The sequence below is a fragment of the Gymnogyps californianus genome, chromosome 4 (genome assembly GCF_018139145.2).
Source record: "Gymnogyps californianus isolate 813 chromosome 4, ASM1813914v2, whole genome shotgun sequence".
Taxonomy (NCBI): Eukaryota; Metazoa; Chordata; class Aves; order Accipitriformes; family Cathartidae; genus Gymnogyps; species Gymnogyps californianus.
Window position 1 is genome coordinate 29,680,304 of NC_059474.1, and position 19,925 is coordinate 29,700,228.

General features: G+C 40.2%; 1 protein-coding gene across 2 annotated transcripts in view; it reads left to right on the forward strand.

The window, feature by feature from the left end:
- Positions 1–12,747, forward strand: part of SLAIN2 (SLAIN motif family member 2) — a 37,033-nt gene extending 24,286 nt beyond the window's left edge. Inside the window, exons 7-9 of one of the 2 annotated variants that reach the window (XM_050895561.1) lie at positions 2,695–2,772; positions 7,608–7,926; positions 9,466–12,747. In XM_050895561.1, the coding sequence (XP_050751518.1) occupies positions 2,695–2,772; positions 7,608–7,926; positions 9,466–9,532 (464 nt within the window). In that variant the 3' untranslated portion in view covers positions 9,533–12,747. The remainder of the gene's footprint in view (positions 1–2,694; positions 2,773–7,607; positions 7,927–9,465) is intronic. The other variant, XM_050895563.1, reaches the window with a different exon arrangement.
- Positions 12,748–19,925: the final 7,178 nt, after the last annotated feature.

A 19,925-nucleotide genomic window follows, 5' to 3' on the forward strand; every position in this document is an offset into this window, starting at 1 on the left:
CTTATAATAAGTTTAGAGGTACAACTGTAAAACATGAAAACATTTGGCATTTTAAATTTTAGTTGTAATGTGGTGAAAAATCCAAATTCTTTTTGAAAAGAGATTGAGTGAATTAAATAGCAGTTGTAACTATTAGAATCTTCATTTACATCTGATTCTCCATGTTATTGTGCAGAAAGTACTTTTTTTATATGAAAGTTATTAAATATTTCACCCTAAAACACTGGAAGATACGGTAATACTTGTATTCTTCAAGGAATAGGTATCTTTTAGATTTTAAAGTGTTAGAATGATGGGAAGTCTCTGTATTTGGGTCCTACACCACATAGATTGTGCAAAGCTGTAGAACTTCTAGGGTGGCTTCCGCACAGGAGCTACGTGCTTTCTAGTGGATTGTGTGTGATACTTTTGTACTTACCTGGCACTATTAGCACGTGCATGTTAAATCTTTAAGCAGAGTTAAATATACTACTTTTTCAAAGAGCTAAGCTGTAGATTGTTCAAATTTATCAATAAAGTAACTAGTCTGCTTGCCAAGATCCTGCTGCTTGGCATGTTCAGAGTAAAAGAAGAAAGTGTATGTTTTGAGGAAACCAAGTATTCCAGTTCAGTTGATCAGAAGTAAACGTTACTACGTGTCTTCAGCATGCACCATTTGTGACAGGTAATGTAATAGCATACGGAGCACTTCAAGAGCAGCAAATAGTGTGGATAAGCATGCACTCCATGCTTATCTGAAACTGCATGTTTCCTCAGCATTGCTCAAATGGCACTGCCTGAAGTTCTTTTCAGCGATGCAGTGCACAGAATTGTTTAGTTATTGAGTTTCTATTTCCTGGAGTCTCCATTGAGAAGGAACGAATTTGGTATATATATTTTAAATCCTTTCCATATCATCCCACATCTCTGACTTGCAAGTAGTGTAAATAATGATGGGGGAAGAAACTTAGTGCCGTGTGCAGTAGCATATTTAAATCTAACTGAATGAACTAGGGCAAACTAAATTCAAGATCATAAATATGAAGGACAAAACTGTTCTTCATTTTGTGTGGTAGAACAAAAACACTGATTCAGTAAAAAAATGGTATAATGAAATACTTGTGGACAGAAACACTCTGGCCAGTGGTCTGCCCCACTAAATTCCTAGGAATTGTGCTCATTTTTAAACATCTTGCTGTGCTTAATTGGCTGTTCATGGGTATGCCTTAAAAAAGTTTATAGCAAGATCATGTGCCAGACGTTGAAAAAGAATTGCATATTGCTACATGCTTTTTTGCATTAGATTCTAGTTGGTAGAAGGAATGGGGTTTTTATTCTTAATAGCCACAGGCAGCATTTTATCGTGTTTATAAACACTTTAATTCCTTTTTGCTGTTTGTTGAAAATGAGAAGTTTTAGTTAGTTATTAAGACTAAAATGAATAGGCCACCTAGTCACATTTTCAGAATTAAGGTAAAACACATGGAAGAACTTCTTTTATAGTTCACAAATATTGTGAATTTTGCACTGACTGAAAGGTAGGAAAGGTGATGGCAATTATTACATGCTATCAAGTTTAGAAAAGGATTAACTAATATTATTAGGATTCTAATTGTTCTTCCCGTACCTTCTTTATAGCGATATTCACCAATTGATGATAGGATTACTGAGCTTCCTTACTCAGGGTCAGGATCTTTATGCACAGCTGTTCCCCCATCTTTCTTCCTTCTCACTGTGGAAATAAGCCTTGCTAGTGCAATCAGTTTTATGCTGGTATAAAACTCCATACGCTGAGGTGAGCAGAGACGTTTATTCATACATTATCATTTTAAGAAGCCTTTGAGTAGGCAAAGCTTTATTTCATTGACTACTTTCCTCCTTCCCCCCTTAAATATGCTGCAGTGAAAATATGCTGAGTCGATGCGTTCCTTCTGGCAATAGGTAATTCTTTCCTTGCCAAGATTCTGCAGCTCTTGGAACACTGGCTTCTCTCTTGGTAACGGGTAGATAGTGAGGTCATTTCAAGGCAGTATCAGCCCTTGAACATTACTAGAAAAAAGGCAGGACATAGGAGCAAAAGAGCAATAAAACCCACTTTCTGTCATGCTGTCTACATGTTGGCAGCTGATAATTCTTAGTGTTATGTCGTTTTGAGTCCTCTTGCATACCCTTTTGAAGAGAAAAAAACCAGACATCTCAAAACGGCCTATGTTTGCATAACTGAAAAATACAATTTGTTTATATGATCATCACATTTAGACAAAGATTTATGCTTTTGTATAGTGTTAGAATATTTTTTTGAAAACTCTTAAAATGAAAAGTTTAGTCTTGCTAGGTCAAATATGACAGTTTAATTTTCATCTTTGTATCTAATCTTGCACTCATATTGCTGTAGCATGTTTGCTAGGTGGCTTGTTCTCCCTTTGGTGTATTAATTTTTTTTGCCTTTCTGGGCTTTTTGCCCTGCGAGAAGCTTTACTCTTACAGAATCTGCGCATTCTGCAAAATTTCTGACACGCTCCTCTGTAACTCTTTGCTATTAAGACCAAGCACCATTTAAAAAAAAACCACCACTTCCAGAGTCATAACAGCTTTTTGAGTGTTTTACTCACTCTGTTCCTTGATGCTTCACAAGTGGATGCAATTCTGAAATTCCCAGTAAATTTAGTTTTCTTATCTTCTTAGACAAATATAACACTTCTTGTCTTTCAACAGCTCTGCAAAGGCAGAAAAATTTGCCTCGTGCTGTCTTCAAAACCAAACAGTTTCTTCAAACTCCATCTACAAAAGGAGGTAATAAACTTACAACCTCTTATCAAGCTCCAGCAAATCTCAGATAATCGTTCACCTGCATTAAATCTCACATATTCCAGATTAATAAAATTGCTGTTGCATGTTGAGATTAACCAAGTGCTCCTTGCTGTATGACAGTTAGACATTTTGGTCTAAACATTAAAAATACAACCCTGCATTATAGAGAAGAAAAAGTATTAAATTGGATTTTGAGATAAAATCCAAGGATTGGTGACTTCTAGTGTTAATCTGGAAATCTGGATTAGAAAAGTAGACTCCTGAATCCATATTCATTAGGGCTACATTTGGATAGGAATTTTTTAAATTGTAAACTACAGTTTTTAAAACAAAAGCTGTAAAAATTGTTCTTTTTTTGATTGTGCAGAAATATGCAGGCAAGTGAAAATATCATCCTTTGTGCTGGAAACAAAAGCTAGCGAGTTTATCCTTGAAACGATGAGCATAGAATGTCAACTTGTTTTGCACATACATGCGCACGTGCTTGCACTTTCTCTTTTCCTCTCAAAACTGGAAGATTAACCCCAACATACAGTAATTTAGATTTGTAATTTTTTTCTCAAGGAATTAGAGACTATTGTGTATAATATTCCAGTTTGCTAATGGCTGAAGTTTACTTCTTTTTGAGAAGAAAACGAAATATATTGAGTCTCTAATCCAATTAGACAAGTTTTAACTGATTTTTAATGAATTCTGGCAGCCTTGTATGTGACACTGCCTCAATTTCACTACTAAGACAAAACAAGTTCATGATTTTGGTTTTAAGCATAGTTGGTCCGTCCTGTTGTCTATTACAATCTAGATGATCTCATTTTAAAGATCATATTTCACTTGAGACCAATTCATAAGCCCTATATATGCTAGAATCATTTAAGGATTGCAAAAGTCCTTCGTGCAGATACTGAGGGTGGCTGACAAAATGCATGCGTTTCTCTCAGTGGTTTAACAACGCTAACTTCGAGTCTACTTCATTCCATGCAGAAAGTTTTAGCAAAGTATAATGACTTTGAAACAGATTCACGTGGCTTAATAGGAGGTCTCTAACAGCCTTCATAATATTTCATACCAAATAGAGAAAAGTTCTCTCAGTGTTCTGCTTTGGCATAAGACCACCATCTCAATTCCTCTGCAAAGCTTTCCTTGCTGTCGTTCCAGTTGGCCATGCCTTCACCTTCATCTGGATGTCTGGAACACTTACTAGGTTGATGGCCTAGTCTGGAGCTGTGGAAATGTACAGAAAACTAACTTCTCTTTGAGTTTATATTATTTGTAAAATTTTATTAAACCTTAGAGAATGAGGAACCGAGCATGTTGCACTGCCAGTTACGTATTCCAGTTTATAATTGCTGTCATTCCTCACTGCAAATGAGGACCCAACATGTCCTCTTCAGTTATTTGCTATTTTATGGTCCTTGAAGTATTGATTTTCTTGCTTCTGATCTGAGATTCTCACGAGTATAGAAGCATTATGCAGTAATGAAACAAGCCTTTTGTTTCAAAAGAATAAACAACTTTGAGTAACAATTGGGTTTAGTTTCTTAAAATACTGTTCATTACATAGCTTGACACCTTTCACAACAGACGTTGGCTTTTTTTTTTTTACCATTTTGTGTGAAACAGTTCAAAATACATTCAAGTAACTCTCTACCTCCCTGTAACAGATTTGTTAAGGCTTATACAGCAATCCAGTATCAGTCAGATAAAAGAATCATAAATGGTTTGGGTCATCTAGTCCAACCCCCCTGCAATGAGCAGGGACATCTTCAACTAGAACAGGTTGCCCAGAGCCCCGTCCAACCTGACCTTGAATGTTTCCAGGGATGGGGCATCTACCACCTCTCTGGGCAACCTGTTCCAGTGTTTCACCACCCTCATTGTAAAAAATTTCTTCCTTGTATCTAGTCTGAATCTACCCGCTTTTACTTTAAAACCATTACGCCTTGTCCTATCGCTACAGGCCCTACTAAAAAGTCTGTCCCCATCTTACAAGCCCCCTTTAAGTACTGAAAGTCCACAATGAGGTCTTCCCGGAGCCTCCTCTTCTCCAGGCTGAACAACTGCAACTCTCTCAGCCTTTCCTCATAGGAGAGGTGTTCCATCCCTCTGATCATTTTTGTGGCCCTCCTCTGGACCCGCTCCAACAGGTCCATGTCTTTCCTGTGCTGAGGTGACAGAACAGTTTATTGATTCCCATCGTTTTACCTCATCTGTTCTTTTGTATCAGTCTGAATCATCTCATCACGATGGTTATGATTTAAGAACTGCATTAGAATTGATTCTGGTTTCAAGTCAGCGTGCAGCAGCTGGCCTTGGGGTGCAAGCCAGATAAGGTTGTAGCTTCACAGCATCCTGCTTTGCCAGGTGGAGATCTCTTGCTCCCTGCCCACAGTCCAGGACAGAATCCAGAGAGGGTGGGAAATCTAAATGTCGTGACTGCACAGTGCCATTTATTTTTATTGTTGCCAGATGTTTTAATTGTAGTTGGTTCTAGTTGTTTAGTTTCTAAGGAGATGGAGTTGCGTAAAGTTAAGCTCTACCCTTGCATGTTTATGTGTTTTTATTAAACATGGATCAGCTCAATACTGCACATGGGTATACAGTTATCAAATAGCCTTTGACTAAGGCAGTACCTCACTCTTTGTGATCCTGTCTTACAAATAGGCCAAACTGAGTTTTATTAAATATCAAAAACTGCTCTAAGACAAAATTCTTTATATGTAGAGCAGAATTATGAGGCAGTTTGCCAGAGATTGCGTCATGTGGACTGCTTTGGAGATCACAGCACATTGGAAGACAATTCATTCCTTTATGTACAAGAATGAATACAGCTCTCAGCAATGTCTGCAATGCTGTGCTGACAGGAAGCGTTTTATGAATTGACAGCTCAAGTTGAAAGCATGGTAAAATATGGTCAACAGAAAACTGGAGAGAATAGAGAGGACTAATTTACTGGATGCTTACTTTCACTGGGAATGTGACAAGCTTTCTTCAGTTACAACTTTTCATTGCTTATATTCTGTACCTAAAAACCTTTTCCCTGTTGTGCCTATAAGAGGCCCAAGGCTGTATTCAGTTTTTATACACTGGCGTTGCTCTGTTGGTCAGTTGCTAACATGAATTTGTGTTCCAAACAAGTGTTGTAATGAGAAGTTTAGTGATAAAAGCTCCCTATGTTTACACTGTAGAATCACTTGGAAATTCTGCAGATTCGATTGCATCAATGTTACAGGCAATGTCACATTTTAAAAACTTCTAATATGTAATCTGTCTTCGTCCTAGGAGCACTTCACTGCTCTTTTTGTCCAGTCATTCTGCTGTTAATGCTTTCCTTAATCCATCCTCTGGCTTGATGCCAAGCTTTTTATTTTAAGAGGTTGTATTTATTCTCCTTGCTACTTACCAACTGTCATGTATTGTTGACATCTCTGCCACCTTTTTTTGTCAGCTTTTCCCATGAGCAGCTTCATGCTGTGTTTGATATCGCTATCAGTGGAAAGGCCCTCTTGGATAATCCAGAAAGGACTCGAATCAAATTCACATCTCTGAGGCACATATTAATCTTCCTAGACATCCCCTATAAGAAATGGCTTCAAAATACAACCTGAAAACTACCACTTCCTCTGTACCCCATTTAGGATGCCATGTTCCTGTCATTACTTGTGTCTTCTCTCACTCCTCGTGTTCTTAGTGGATCTACCTTGTAAAATGATAATAAAAGCTATGTGAAGGACCATCTTCTTTATGTACAACATCTGTCGAAGAGGATGCTTTGGTCTCTGTGTAAAAAAGTTTATTTAGTGGAGGAAAGAATAGTTCATGCAAATTCACTAAATGTAAACGTCATTTTGTTTTACTTTCCTGATTGATTTGACTGTCCTATGTCGAGTGTTACTGACCCACCCTAATCAGTTTGAAAAGCTTGAAATTCCATTTAAGTATTAAGATGATGGATTAGTTTAAGTATTCTGTTTAGTGATACATTATGCATAATTTGAAAATATTTCTCATACTCGTGAAGAATTGTGCTTAACGTTTGGCATTATCGAAGAACTGTTGAATATTCTGGCTTATTAACCTTTCCCAGAAAGGACTTGATAAAGACCTTACATACTAACTCAGATACAAAGTATTTGAATACAGATACTAGTTATACTGATAATTTAGATAATGTTTGTAAGAAGAGGAAGGCTATAAATTGTTATAGTTGTCTGGTTTAAGTGTCATAGCAGGCACCTTAATCTCTTTAGTGTTGGGGGTCAGCTGACCCTATCTTTTTTTTTCCCATCAGCCAATAAATCTGGGACGTGACCATATCTTTAGGTGAATTCTAATTCAATGGATTTGGTTAAAAAGAACAGCATAAAACACTAAGATGCTCTGCATTCAGAATTTCATCATTGAAGGCTAATATATACTTTGAATCTATTTAAAGACTGTATCACACTAGAATACTTTATTCTTCAGCATGTACTTTCAGGCATGGGAATTAGGTTCACATGTTTCTGAAGCAGTTAAATTTCTTCTTAACAAATACGTTCTCCTCTATTTCTTTTGACTTGACTGATATAACGGTTAGAGCCTCACTAGTATTACTCATAAATCCAGATAAATAAATATTTGTAGTAAGCAAATGGGGCATTAGAGTTATGATATCAAAAACACATGACACAGAGGACATCTGAATTCCTGTTTCTCATTGCTGCTTGACTGGCTGTATTCCATTATACATTCCATATTGTTTGAATATTCACATAAAGTAATTTCCTGTTTTTAATTTCACTTAAGCTTGAAAGTAACTTTTGCATTTTATTTTCCAGTACCTTCTTCAAGTAAATTCCGCTCACCTGCAGCACCGTCTCCCCTAGCTCTCCGACAACCAGTGAAAGCATTCAGTAACCATGGACCTGGTTCAGTTGCTTCTCCAGAAGCCACACAGCTGACACACAGTAGTTCTTCACCAGGGCCTCTTGCAGCCCAGAGTTCAGGCTTGCCAAGCCCTGCCAGCAGTATTAACAGTACTACTCTTACCAGACCGGCAGGGACAGCAGGGATGAGGAGTGGTTTGCCCAGACCCAGCGCCCCTTCTGCAGGGGGCATCCCAGTGCCTCGTAGCAAACTTGCACAGCCTGTTCGCAGGTGAGTATGTGACAGGCAGTCTTAGTTTGAAGTTTTCGTAATGAATTTTGTACGTTGTGTATTTGTGCTGCTCCTTCCTGCAATTCTTGTTTTGATATCAAGGTCTTCAGAACAGAAATTGAGACCTCCACATGAAGTATTTGCCTATGTTTCCAAAATAGTTTTGAAGCAAAACTGAGAGAAAAAGGTTCTTGAATTAGAGAGCGAAGGTGAAGGAGTGAAAGTGAAATGAATAATGAAAGATACTGAACTAAGTAAATAAAGTGTCTTATTCTGGGCTGAGAAGGCAGTAAGAATTTGTCTGCATGTGGTAAAAAGTTATCAAAATATAGTTGGCAAGTGAAAAGTCATTTGTACCACCGAGTGACACATTCTGAAGTCAGAACTATTTTCCTCTTGTAATCCGTAAGTCAAGCAGCAGTACCGTGGTGAGAACAGTTTCTCTCCTTGGGCAGCTAGAACTTGAGGAAGGAAGACACATGAGGACAGAGGAGGCATCCATAGCATTTGCTAAACTTAACGTAAAAATCAATGCAGTTAACCCACAGAACAGAATTTTCAGCTTAAACATAACCTCTGTGCTAGCACCCAGCTGCAGAAGTTGCTTAATGTCAGAGTGTTTTGGAACACTCTGAACAACCACAAGAGAGACCGAGTATTAACTGGAAAGGCTACATGGACAGTTTGTCTTCAGGAGAGTCAGAAGGAAGTGATGCCTAATTTAGAATATGTGCTCTTAATGCCATGCTGATGTGGATTTTCACTGAAGGTGTCAAGTGGAAGCCAGCTGACATAAAGAAGCAGTCATCCATGAGAAATATTAAGAATCTTCTTAAACAGAAAGGATAAACAGTTGGTCTCCAGTACCGTAAAAAAGATAAAATAGCCATAAATAGCAAAGTGGAAGAGTTCTGTTCTGCAATGAGTGCTGGGCAGGGGAATGACAAGTGACTGTCACAGTATTGACTGTTTTGCAGTCCGAGTCTGCACTGTCAGCAGTATGAAGCTTCGTGTAATACAAAGCAGTTGTTTCTGACAGGAAGTTCTTAATAGTAGCAAAGTGTGGTTGTCCAAATCACAACTTGTCTTATAGAAAAGTGTTTCACTTATTAAACTTATACAGCTATTTTTTTGGAAAGTTTACGTACATAATGCAGTATCTGTACACAATGCAATAATGAAGCATCTGTGAATTTCAAGATTTTGATGTAAGCAAAACGTAATACTCTAAACAAGGATTTCTCTGTTTATACATCACTGAAAAAAAGGCCTATTTTTAGGTGGCAGCAGATTAAGTTTGTATTCTCACAGAGTATAACAAGAAAAAGTTTTCTGTCTATTTAGGCAGATGTTTTTCTGACATGGTAGTTGCCCAGATACAACACAGAACCTGAAACTGAAAATACTTTGGGGTTTATCTTAAGTAAATTGTATTGCAGAGAAGTAAATGAGTGAATTGTATATTTCGATTATTTATAAATAAATAAACTGACTTCGGCAGTTATGTATGAAACTGAAAAATATCTCATTTTATTTTAGATCATTACCCACTCCCAAAACCTATGGCAACGTGAAAGACGAGAGTTGGAAAGATGGCTGCTACTGAACTGCAAAGCTTAATGCAAAGTTCCAGTGCTCATGGATGCTTCCTCACCAGGCTAAAAGACAGCTTGATTATACAAACTGTTCAGATGTGACTTTTGGGATTTGTAAAAATTCCAGACCTCTCTGTCTCTAATTAGCACAAACTGGCAGAGATTATAAAGCAGCACTTTAATGACATCTAACATCAGATGTTTGGTGGTCATACAATCACTTCTACATTAAATTGCTATCAGTTCTGGGGGTTTTTTCTTGCTTGCTAAAAATGTATCAATATGAGCATTTATGACGGTGGCCAATGTCTGGGCAAAAACCTAACGAATGCCAAAGAAATGCCCATCTTGAAAAACAGCAAGTATAACAGTCAGCTTACATTGTCCAAAACTTCATTTTCAGCCTGTTTTAATTCAGCAGAAAGATTGGTGAATATGTACTATTGAAACAAGACTACGTTAATCAGAGCTAATATTCTGATTGCAGACTGCTACAGTGCTAGTGAAACATTGCTATTAACAATTGTATGCGATTCTCATTGGGGAAAGTGGTACGTACCTCCTTCAGAAAGAATCATAAGTTACTCTGGAGGGTTAGGCAGAACAGTAAGTAGTAGCCATGGCTTTTATTAACATTAAAGGTTTGAATGTAGCAGACACACACAAATGCAATAGTATAGATTGCATCTTTCCTATGTTGATTTATCAGCTTTACATGCTCTTACATGTTTGATTGCCAAAAGGGCTTAGTCTCAGTTGTACAATCTTTCTAACCTTAAAGTTCCTGGCTCAGGAAAGATGGCCTTCGCTATTGTAGCCACATTTTTAACACATGGCTCGCTATTTGGGGAAAACTTTTTTTATAGCAGGTTTCCTTACAAAGGAAAGAGCAAGTCGTAATGTTAATTGTTCTAATACCATACCACTATGCTTGCGGCCTGGAGCAACTGTAAATGCTGATAGTTGAGGAGAGAAGGAAACACAACTATGCACTTGTAACATACAAATTTTAAGGTAATGAGTTGACTCTTGATGCCAAATGATATTCATTTAGGTGATGTTCCATGGTATGAGGGAGTTTTCTGTATCCTATTTTTTTACTTTCATCCATTTCTTAAATTGGTTTATTTTAAATTGTAAATATTTTTACAGAAGATATTGCCCATGTAAGTGTGTTTAAATATGTACTTTGCCTTACATACGTGTATCTTACATTACTGGTAACAAACCTGCTATGTCTGTTTACAAGCTATTAAATTCCTCTGGTGGCTCTGACTTATTCTAACACATTTTGCTCAGAACAACTCATTCATATATTTAGCATTTGAACCATTGTTTTCTGTTCTGGAAGACATCATGCAAACATTTGTAACTAAAGTTGTATTGGGTGGGACTAGTTAAATGGAAGGGATTTTGTTTGAAGCTTTTTCAGTATTTTGGATGTACAGTTGATGAAGTAAGAGAATGTGAATGGTATATCCTTTGTGCAATGAGTGACAAACACTACAAGTTGGACTGGACAGTAGGTAGCCTTCAACCCCATTAGTATCTGAGTTTGGAACTGCTGGTGTATTTTGACTCCCACCACTAAGAGGATAACTAACCCTGAGATTCTAGCACTTGAATTTTAGGCCAGCATTAACATATTCCTGGATGAAAAGCCATGCAATACTACTTGACTTGGAAGAAGCCAAATAGGAAGGAGTGGAGACTAACTTGCAGCTCTGATTACTCCAGCAAACTTTGGGTTGATGAATGACTTCACACGCCAGACCAAGATCTGTGCTGAGACTTTGAAGTCAGGGTATCAAATATACTGTAATTCAGTAAGATTTCAGCAGGGGTAAAGAAACTGCCTTGCACCAGTAGACCAGTACATACCGCTAATCTAGCCTTGTGTCATTTGCTGGCACAGATAATGGATGTCAGTATCTCATGTCACTATTAAGCAGAAGAGAGGACTAGACCAAATGTGCATATTCTCACTAAAGCCCGAATTTTAACATTTCAGCATTTTACAAAGCAATGCTGCAGTCTTCATTGAAAAAAGGTGGTTTTAATTGGTGGATTTTATCAAACACTTGATTGACTTTTCGATTTTGAAAGTCAGTTTAGATGACGATATTGGGGGTTTTACCATGGCTGCATCAAACTGTTCTGTACGTTTCCTTAAGTTAAGTAATTCATCACTTGGGTAAGTTCAGCTTAAGTTTTATAAGGATTCTTTTCTCTGCTGTTCTCCCCTGAAATACAGCGAATGAGTTCCTGAAAAGGCAGACTGTGTTTACTAGAAAGCCTTTGTGCATTACCAGTTTATTGATACCAGGAAATCACGGGGCTCTGTGTTTAGAGATTTACTGCAGAAGTGTGGAAATATGGATTTGATAAACTAGTGCCTATGATTTACTTAACTTATGTTTGATATAGTAGTAAGGGTTTTATGAATGTGGATTAATTTTTGTGCCAACAGCTCAGAATTGTTGTATGTGTGTAGGCAGAAGGACTTGTTCTGCTTCCAAAGTTATTTAATTTTTTTGTGTTTGAATGTTTTTGTAAGTGTTAAAAGTGTAAAAAAAAAATATAAAATATTCTTACCACAAAATACTTCCTGGATTATTATTTTTATAACAAATTGTTTTTAAAAGCTTTTAGAAATTTAGAGGGGGTGTTTTAGAGCTTTTTTGGTTGGGTGGGTGGTTTTTCAAGAACCATATTCGCTTTGCCAGAAGGTACCAACATCAGCTTCTGCCCCTGTAATTCATGAACTGAGTACAACGCCGTATTTGGGTGAAATCCGTGATTTCGTTGACAGACTGAGGTAGACCTGTGTTGTGCCTCTGCTCTGGAAGGACAATGCATAATTCAGAGTTCTGTGAAAAACTGTATTCTGAATTTCATCCGGAGTGATTTGTTTGTGCAATTCTAAGTACACAAGCTGCCTTTCTATTTTTACAGGATTCGTGCTCACTTCAAACCACCACATGAAAAAAATTTTTCACTTTGGAAATTCTGGAATTTATGCAAAAAATTGAGCAATGTAAAAGTGTACCTAGTAAGCCTTCTTTGAATTGTTAAGTACACATTTTATGTAGCTCATATATGAATGCCTCTATCTTTTGGCTCACATACAAGCAAGAAGTTTGTTTTGAACTTGGTAACTTTCTGTAATCTGCATTTTGCTACAAAGCGACGTATCTAATAGTAATGTGAATGCCATCTTTTTCCTATCCTGGTATTAATAAAGTTAAGCTAGCTTTGCTTCTGTTTGGTGGCCACTTAATATTAAATCTGTTTAACAAACAAAATTTAACCCATGAGGCTCGCTATTAATTGTTTATCCCAGCATAGTCCCCTATTTTGTAATTAAGCCAGTAGATTAAAATGTTTCCCCCTAGTTAGCTGACCTACTTATGTAGAGCTGGCTTCACAGCTATTGCTTCTAAAATGTGATCCACTACCCCTCCCTTCATCGCTTTTTAGTTCTGCAGTCAAGTACCATTTGCCCCACACCCCTTCCGGAAAACAGAGCAGCGTCAAAATCGCGGGCAATTAATAGCCTTTCGCGCTTCTCTTTTAGTAGGTTTCTGTAACAAACTCTTCTATATTAAACTATTGTTTATAATGAGCATCATCACACTGCAAGACTCAAGATAGAAAACATTGTTTCTACAGTTCTCTTACTTTGAGCAAAGGTATGACAGCTCCTTTGGTTTTGGTATAGAAGTGCTAGGTCATGTTTTGTTCGATAGGATGTTACCCTCTAGGAGCCTGATTGCAATGGTGAAGAAAAATAAGCGATGAACATGTAAGGAGGCAGAAGGTTGAAGCTGCTTATGCTGCTGAAGTCTTGGGGTGGCTGCAGAGCATGTAGTTTTGATCATTTAAAACATCTTTTAATACAAATATTTCTAAGAAAGAAAAACAGATGCGGGAAACAAATATGACAGCGATACGTCTTTAGTTCTTCTCTTGATCTGTAAGAACAGGAGTAAACTTGAGGTTAATTTTTACTTTGTAAGTAAACCAGGTGTGATGTGAGGTTGCTTTGATTTAAAAAAACAAGAAAAAGCCCACCTGCCCTTGGCTTGCGTATATGCCATTCTGTAGGAGGAGGCTGACACCTACAGGCAGTCCATCTGGAGTCGTCTTGTTTGAGGCAGATGAGGCTGGGATTCGGGCGCTCGCTGGAGAATCCGTGTTTTACATAGAACTTCACGGTAAAGAAGATGCTCTCTGCTCGAAGAGTTGAAGAACTGAAAGGAGCAGATTCCATTAGACTCGCTTTCCACAGGATTGTTTTATAATAGTGTTTTCAGCCCTGGTATCTCATACAGCTGTACCGTGCATCGCTGTCCTCTCTACACTAAATGATAAACTCTGTTGTGACTACATTAAGCACTTACAGGACACAAAACAACTGTAGTGATTAAACTAATTTGCAGATCTTCAGCAGGATTTAACGGAACAGGTAGCTAAAATGATTCCTTACCAGCAAAGTGATTTTTCAACTTGGTGCATCATCCACACCTGTTACAAACAGTGAATTAAAAAAAAAAAAATTAAAAACTGTTAGCTTTGAAAGCTGGAAAGCCTGAGATTTTCTATGCAGTGTGGCACTCTCACATGAGACAAAAGTGGACTGTATCTTTCACAAGACTAAGACTAAACAAAAGAAGATACTTCTATTGTAATCTGAGCTGTCATCAGCATAAGCACAGGTAATCATGTAAGTCCATTTTCTTTTGGAAAATGATTTTAATAGCTTACAAAGATAAAGCTTGAAAGAGAATGGCGTGTGATGCTGCCTTCTCCCAGAGTGTTCAGCCCTCCTTGCTTCTTTTAAACTATCCCTGAAAGCTTACTTCTCCTGTCGGCTACAGCAAGTGAGTTTCAAAAAATAAGCCTATTAGGGATGAGCGGTACATGCCTTACTGAGAAGGTGACGGTGTGGTTCATCTCCAGTGTTACTTGACTTTTGGTTATCACACACTACATGCAGAATACAAACTATGAATTCTTCTATTCTGTTCTTTTCCATTCTCTTTGCTATGATTTTCTCGAGACTGTAGCCAAAATTGCAAATTTTCACAGCCCTGCTAGGAGACGCTGTTTAAAAACCTGGCTCATACAAACAACTTGGTCCGATGTTAGACAAGCTACTCCCCTCCACCCAGCACATGGTCTCAAGAAGCCTGACACCAGCTACCTCCACATTCCTCCAGCAACAACAAGGCTGTGAGAAGAACCAGGTGAACACCTGCCACCCTGCCCAGCTCAACTTCAAAGTCAATTTAGGGGATACTTAGCGGAATGTACTTGTCAAGCTTTCTTACAGCTATGTCCATTGATAAAACTGAAATTAATGGAATAAATTCTCATGTGAATGATAACTCATTTCTGAAAACACCAGCATTTCTTAGTCTGACATAGCTATTTTCTTGCTAAAAATATTTGGTGAAATTATAGTAGTATACTTCTCTGTTGGTTTCTACATAAGCTTGCTTTTTTGCATTCAAGGAAAGAGCATTCCTAGAGCAGTTCAACTAGTTCTGTCTGTAAGGCGGACAGTTAATGTCTTCAAAAACATTAAAGTGGTTCATGTTAGGGTGTGCGGGTTTGTTGCATGAAAACTCTCTGTATAGTAACAGGAAGGTGAATCAGGACCCTTGTGTTCTGTGGTGTTCCCCGCCTCTGTCCTGCCCAAGAGAAAAAGGTGCTTATTAATATGGGAGTAGGTCATCAATGACTTGACTTGGGACTCTGCATGGCCTTAGCTGCTTAAAGCCACATAGGTGAACAAGAAATGTCTGGGTCGTGACATGCTGGTGGTGGGAGTGTGGTCAGGGGGACGGGCACGCTGGGCTTTCCCTGGCCTCCTGCTCTTCCCAGGCATCCCACCTTGGCCACGGACAGAAACAGGCTGCTGGGCTGGACTAGGGGCCCCCTGCTCTAACCCCAGCATCACTGCACTTCAACTCCTAGCAGTCTCCTGTATTTGTCTCAAGGCACTCTTCCTAAGTTTTTTGTTGCCCTTCAGACATTATCAGCAAACAAATCTGTACAACCCATTACAAAAGCTTAGTTAGCTGATTGATCCTTACCTCCCTCCCACTCAGCAGGGTTAACACTGCCGTACCATTTCACAGCTGCTGCTGCTCTCTCTGTGCTTCAGATGAGTGCCAAAATGCTCATGGGAGAAAGGGATGCTGGACTAAGCTCTGGATTACACGGAGTTTGGTTTGCATCCTGTTCAGGGCTGAGGGTAAGGCCAGCTGCACTGCTGGCTGACTGAACTCAGTCCATGCCAAGTTACAGGAGCACTACATAATCTTTCATCTTCAAGCAGAGCTGTTTGTCTTAATGAAGCTCAGCAGGACAGGAGTATCTTGTGCCGTCTTAAATATATCTTCGTCTCTCTCCTCCTTTAGAAATGGAATTTTATTGAAGCACATGCTGCCATTTTGAATCCCCTCTCAAAGAAAAGGGGAGCGGGAGGAGATCAGACAAACCCTCTGCTCTTCATGCTCTGCCTCAGCTCCTGTCTTAACCTCAAATTTCTCAGCTCTACGGTCGTCCATTTACCCCTACATTTACTCACCCAACCACTGAGCCCAGAGCAAGGTTCTATTGTTTCTGTTCATCCATTCCCCACTGGGCTAACGCAGACACATAAAACCACTGTTAATGCTGCTTCAACTGACCTGTCTTCAAAAGAGTTATGAAAACCTTGTCCTGATTCCCATCCTTTTAAAGCCGTGCCTGGATGTCGGTGACAGCAACGTGGCATCACCACTGTCACCCAGCCTCAGGAAAGCAGCCCGGAGCCGCCCCCTCCATCCATGCTCAGCCTTGCTGGCAGGAACTGGCAGCTCCTGAGCTACACAAGGCCCCTGCCCGCACATGCAGCACAGGCAGCACGCTCATGGCCGCTGCCCCACAACTCCCTGCTGAGGGTGCGGCTGCACAGCCATAGCAGCCATTGCTAACATCATGCACCTCTCCTCCCAGGTTGCTGGTGCAGAGCTAGCGCTGTTGAGTCAGTGCACGCAGCCCTCCTGAATACCTGTGGGATCAAAACAAACAAACAAAAAATTCATTATGGTGCAAGAGTGGGCTATAGGAGACCCTCAGTCAGTTCCCTGCTCTGCCATACACTTTCGAGGGCGCCTCATTTATTTTCTTGAGGCTCAGTTCGTCATCACTGAAATAAGTACCAGTCTTCGTAAGCTGCGTGCTGGGAATGAGGGGCAGGTGCGCTGCTATTTAGAGAAAGGGTCGGCCAGTCAGTTCGTATCTTGTCTGATAGAGTGGGGTAAGTTAAGAACAGAAATTTGGTCAACCTCGGTCTATAAGCCCAAATGTCAGAGAGCAGATAATGTCTATTGTAAATGTCAGAGCTGAGGGATTTTTCTTTTCCCTTTAAAAAAAAAATCAACAAAGATTTAGTCACTGTATTTATGCTGTCATTCAGATAGGCTCAGCTCCGTTGAGCGTGAATGGTATTGCCCACGTACACAAACATACTGTGGGAATATTAAAGAGGACTTGCTTAAAGGCATGGGTCTGGTAAAGCACCCAAGCCCAGCTCAGCCCTCCCTTTCAGCAGTAAAGCAGCTTTTGGTAACACAAGGCTCTGCTAAGGGCTGGCAAATTCAGGCTACTTTCTCCTGAGCAGAACACAGGGATTTAATCAATATCTGGTGGGTTTCTCACCTTTATGATTTATCTCCACATGAAAATTTGCCCAGGGCCGTGAAATACAGCCCTTGGCAGGCACTTGCACCCTGCAGCCACCAGTGCCAGCCTTCCTGCCCAATGGCCCACTGTCAGTACAAGAAATGGAAAACTCCTTTTCCAAAAGCACCTTGCAACCTACTGCTCAAGGCTTGCTACTGCGTAGTAGGCTCTACTGATTTCTAACCCTTGTTTTCCCACCTTGACAGAGGTGCCACGTCAGCTTAAGGCTCCTTTCCCTGGGCTGAGTGCCTCAATGGTAGAACTGAAGCATCAAAAATAAGTGGTTCTCATTACAGGGCTCAAACCACGTACCCTCTGCAGGGCCTTGGCTCAGCCCATCTCTCCCACCCCTCGCCCAGGCCATTTTTCTGTGCTGCCCTCCCCCACAAAGTCTCTCAAGTTTTTTTCATTAGCAGATTCATTCTATCAGCATGTTCCCACTTTCTGCATCCTCCTCATTATGAAGATAATTAAATAACATTAATTACCAAAGCAAATCACTGAAATCTGCCTACCAGGAACCTCATTTCAAAATTCAAAACAACAGGTAGGCTACATTTATAGCCCATTTACGCACTCTTTTTAGCCCTTCTATTTTACTGTCTTTTGTGCCTTTTTTACTCCTATAACACTGCTGGGTTTTCTTTTTTTGCTCTCTTCGCTTCCTTCCCAGGACTCTCCAGACACTAGGGGGAGGTCTTGCTTTCTCTCTGCTTTTCAGTCCAAAGTTCGGTCTAGTTCAGCTTCAATTCACCACATCGTCCTGAACTCACACTAAATTGTCCATAAGGTCCTGAATGAATTTAACAGCCCTATTTACGCCAGGAAAGCCCCAGTCTGAGGGAAGACCAAGCCGTGCACAGCTGGCCATAAAACCCACCTCTCGTACAGGTACGTGACTCTATTGAAAAGAGAAGAGATAAAATTCAGCTTATCTTTCCTGCACGTCACCTTTCATTCTTAGAGATGCCAGGCTGCACCCCAGGTTATCAATGACGGCTCCGATGCCAGGTTTGATACTTTAATCTTGTTGTCTAGATTTTATGATTTAGGACTTTTAATTTTTCATATGTATCACAGAGTCTGAAATACCCCTGTTAGACTTTTTACTCAGTGTCAGGTGGATTTAAAACCTCCTGAAATGTTTAAGATTTCAGAAATATTTTCCCGCTGGTCTGGGTTTTTCCAACTAAACGTGTAGCACCACACAGAGTCATCTCAGGACTGCGGGATGTTAAAAGGCTTGTATTGAGCTACTCACAGCTGGCGTGGATTATCTGAGACATACACCTCTCTCCTCTCCACGGCAGGTCCACCTGCAGTTAACACAGCACTCGAGTACAGCCTACCTCCAGAGCAGCTCCTCTGAACAACCTGAGTGTAGCAATGAGCCACCAACTCCCACCGTCACCGGCACGGCTGTGAAATTAAGGAGGGGGTAGGAGCCTGTGTTGCACAGGGACTGCTTCAGCTCTGGGGCAACACCAGTGACTGCAAACTGATGCCGTTATAACCCTGCAACGGGGAGGACAGGCCAGTCTCCTTTTCTGCAGAGCGTGGCTTCTCAGGGCTTCCAGATTTGGGCACCTGATCCAAGAAATCCCCTGGGAAGAGCTCAGCTGTGACCTGTGTTTTTGCACAAGCGACAGTGGAATTTGCAGTTGGTTATTAGTGCTCAGTGCATTGGTTGCCCAACTGCTCTTACTGTTTGTTATGCCCTTGAAATTGAATTTTTGGTTACTTAAGGTCTTTCTTAAATCTGCCCCTTACTTCTTGGATAGCATCTTTCGTTATCGAGTAAAGGTTGAGATCACTGCCAAAAATATCTTGAATTTGAAAAGGACCAGGATGCTAACGGTGAGTGCTGGCATGCTGCAGGGACAGGGAGCAGCCGTGAGCTGCAAGACAGCCTCTCCACCTGAAGGGACAAAAGTGCTTGGACGTCTTTGCTGTGCCACTGTATCAAAGGGTTTAAAGAAGTCCTTGCAATGAAATCCCCGTGCTTGATTATTGCTGCTTGCTGGAGGAGCGCAGCAAGTCATCCTCACTGCGGAGCCTCTGGGAGCAGAATTCATACGTGTCTGTAGAGACTGAAGGTGGTTGCTCATGGCTTACAGCACGTCCTATGGAGGGTGTCAGCAATACTGCTCAAATACTTCAAGAAACTACAAGTGAAAATTGATTCTGTGGATGTTTAGCAGTTGTAGAGACAGAAGTTGGGTTTTTTGTGATGAAGGGATCCCACTGTACATGCTTACTCCTCGGGAGAAAGGTACCTGCTGGAGCTCAGTACACTTGTCTCCAGTGTGCAGCTTTGCCACTATTTCCAGTGTGATCTTGAGCAAATGAATTAATCTCAATGTATTACTTCTCCGGCTATACGTGAGCATGATAATGTAATGATCCCGTATCTTTGCACTTGATAACAAACTCTTTGGGGAATGGGGAAGGACAGAAACCCCTCCCTAGCTGGTTTTGCCTAGCACCTAGCATTTTGGGACCTGTTTTTGTTCGGGCTTCTTGGTGTCAGTTTGAAGCAATTTGCTTTGTGAGAAGGAGTTTCCGTATTTCCATGGGAAGTGGCGACTCCGTTTTCTCCCTGTCCCAGCTCCTGTCCTGCATGGGGCTCCCTTGCCTGGAGGGATTTGGGCAGGGTTTCTTTGGGTG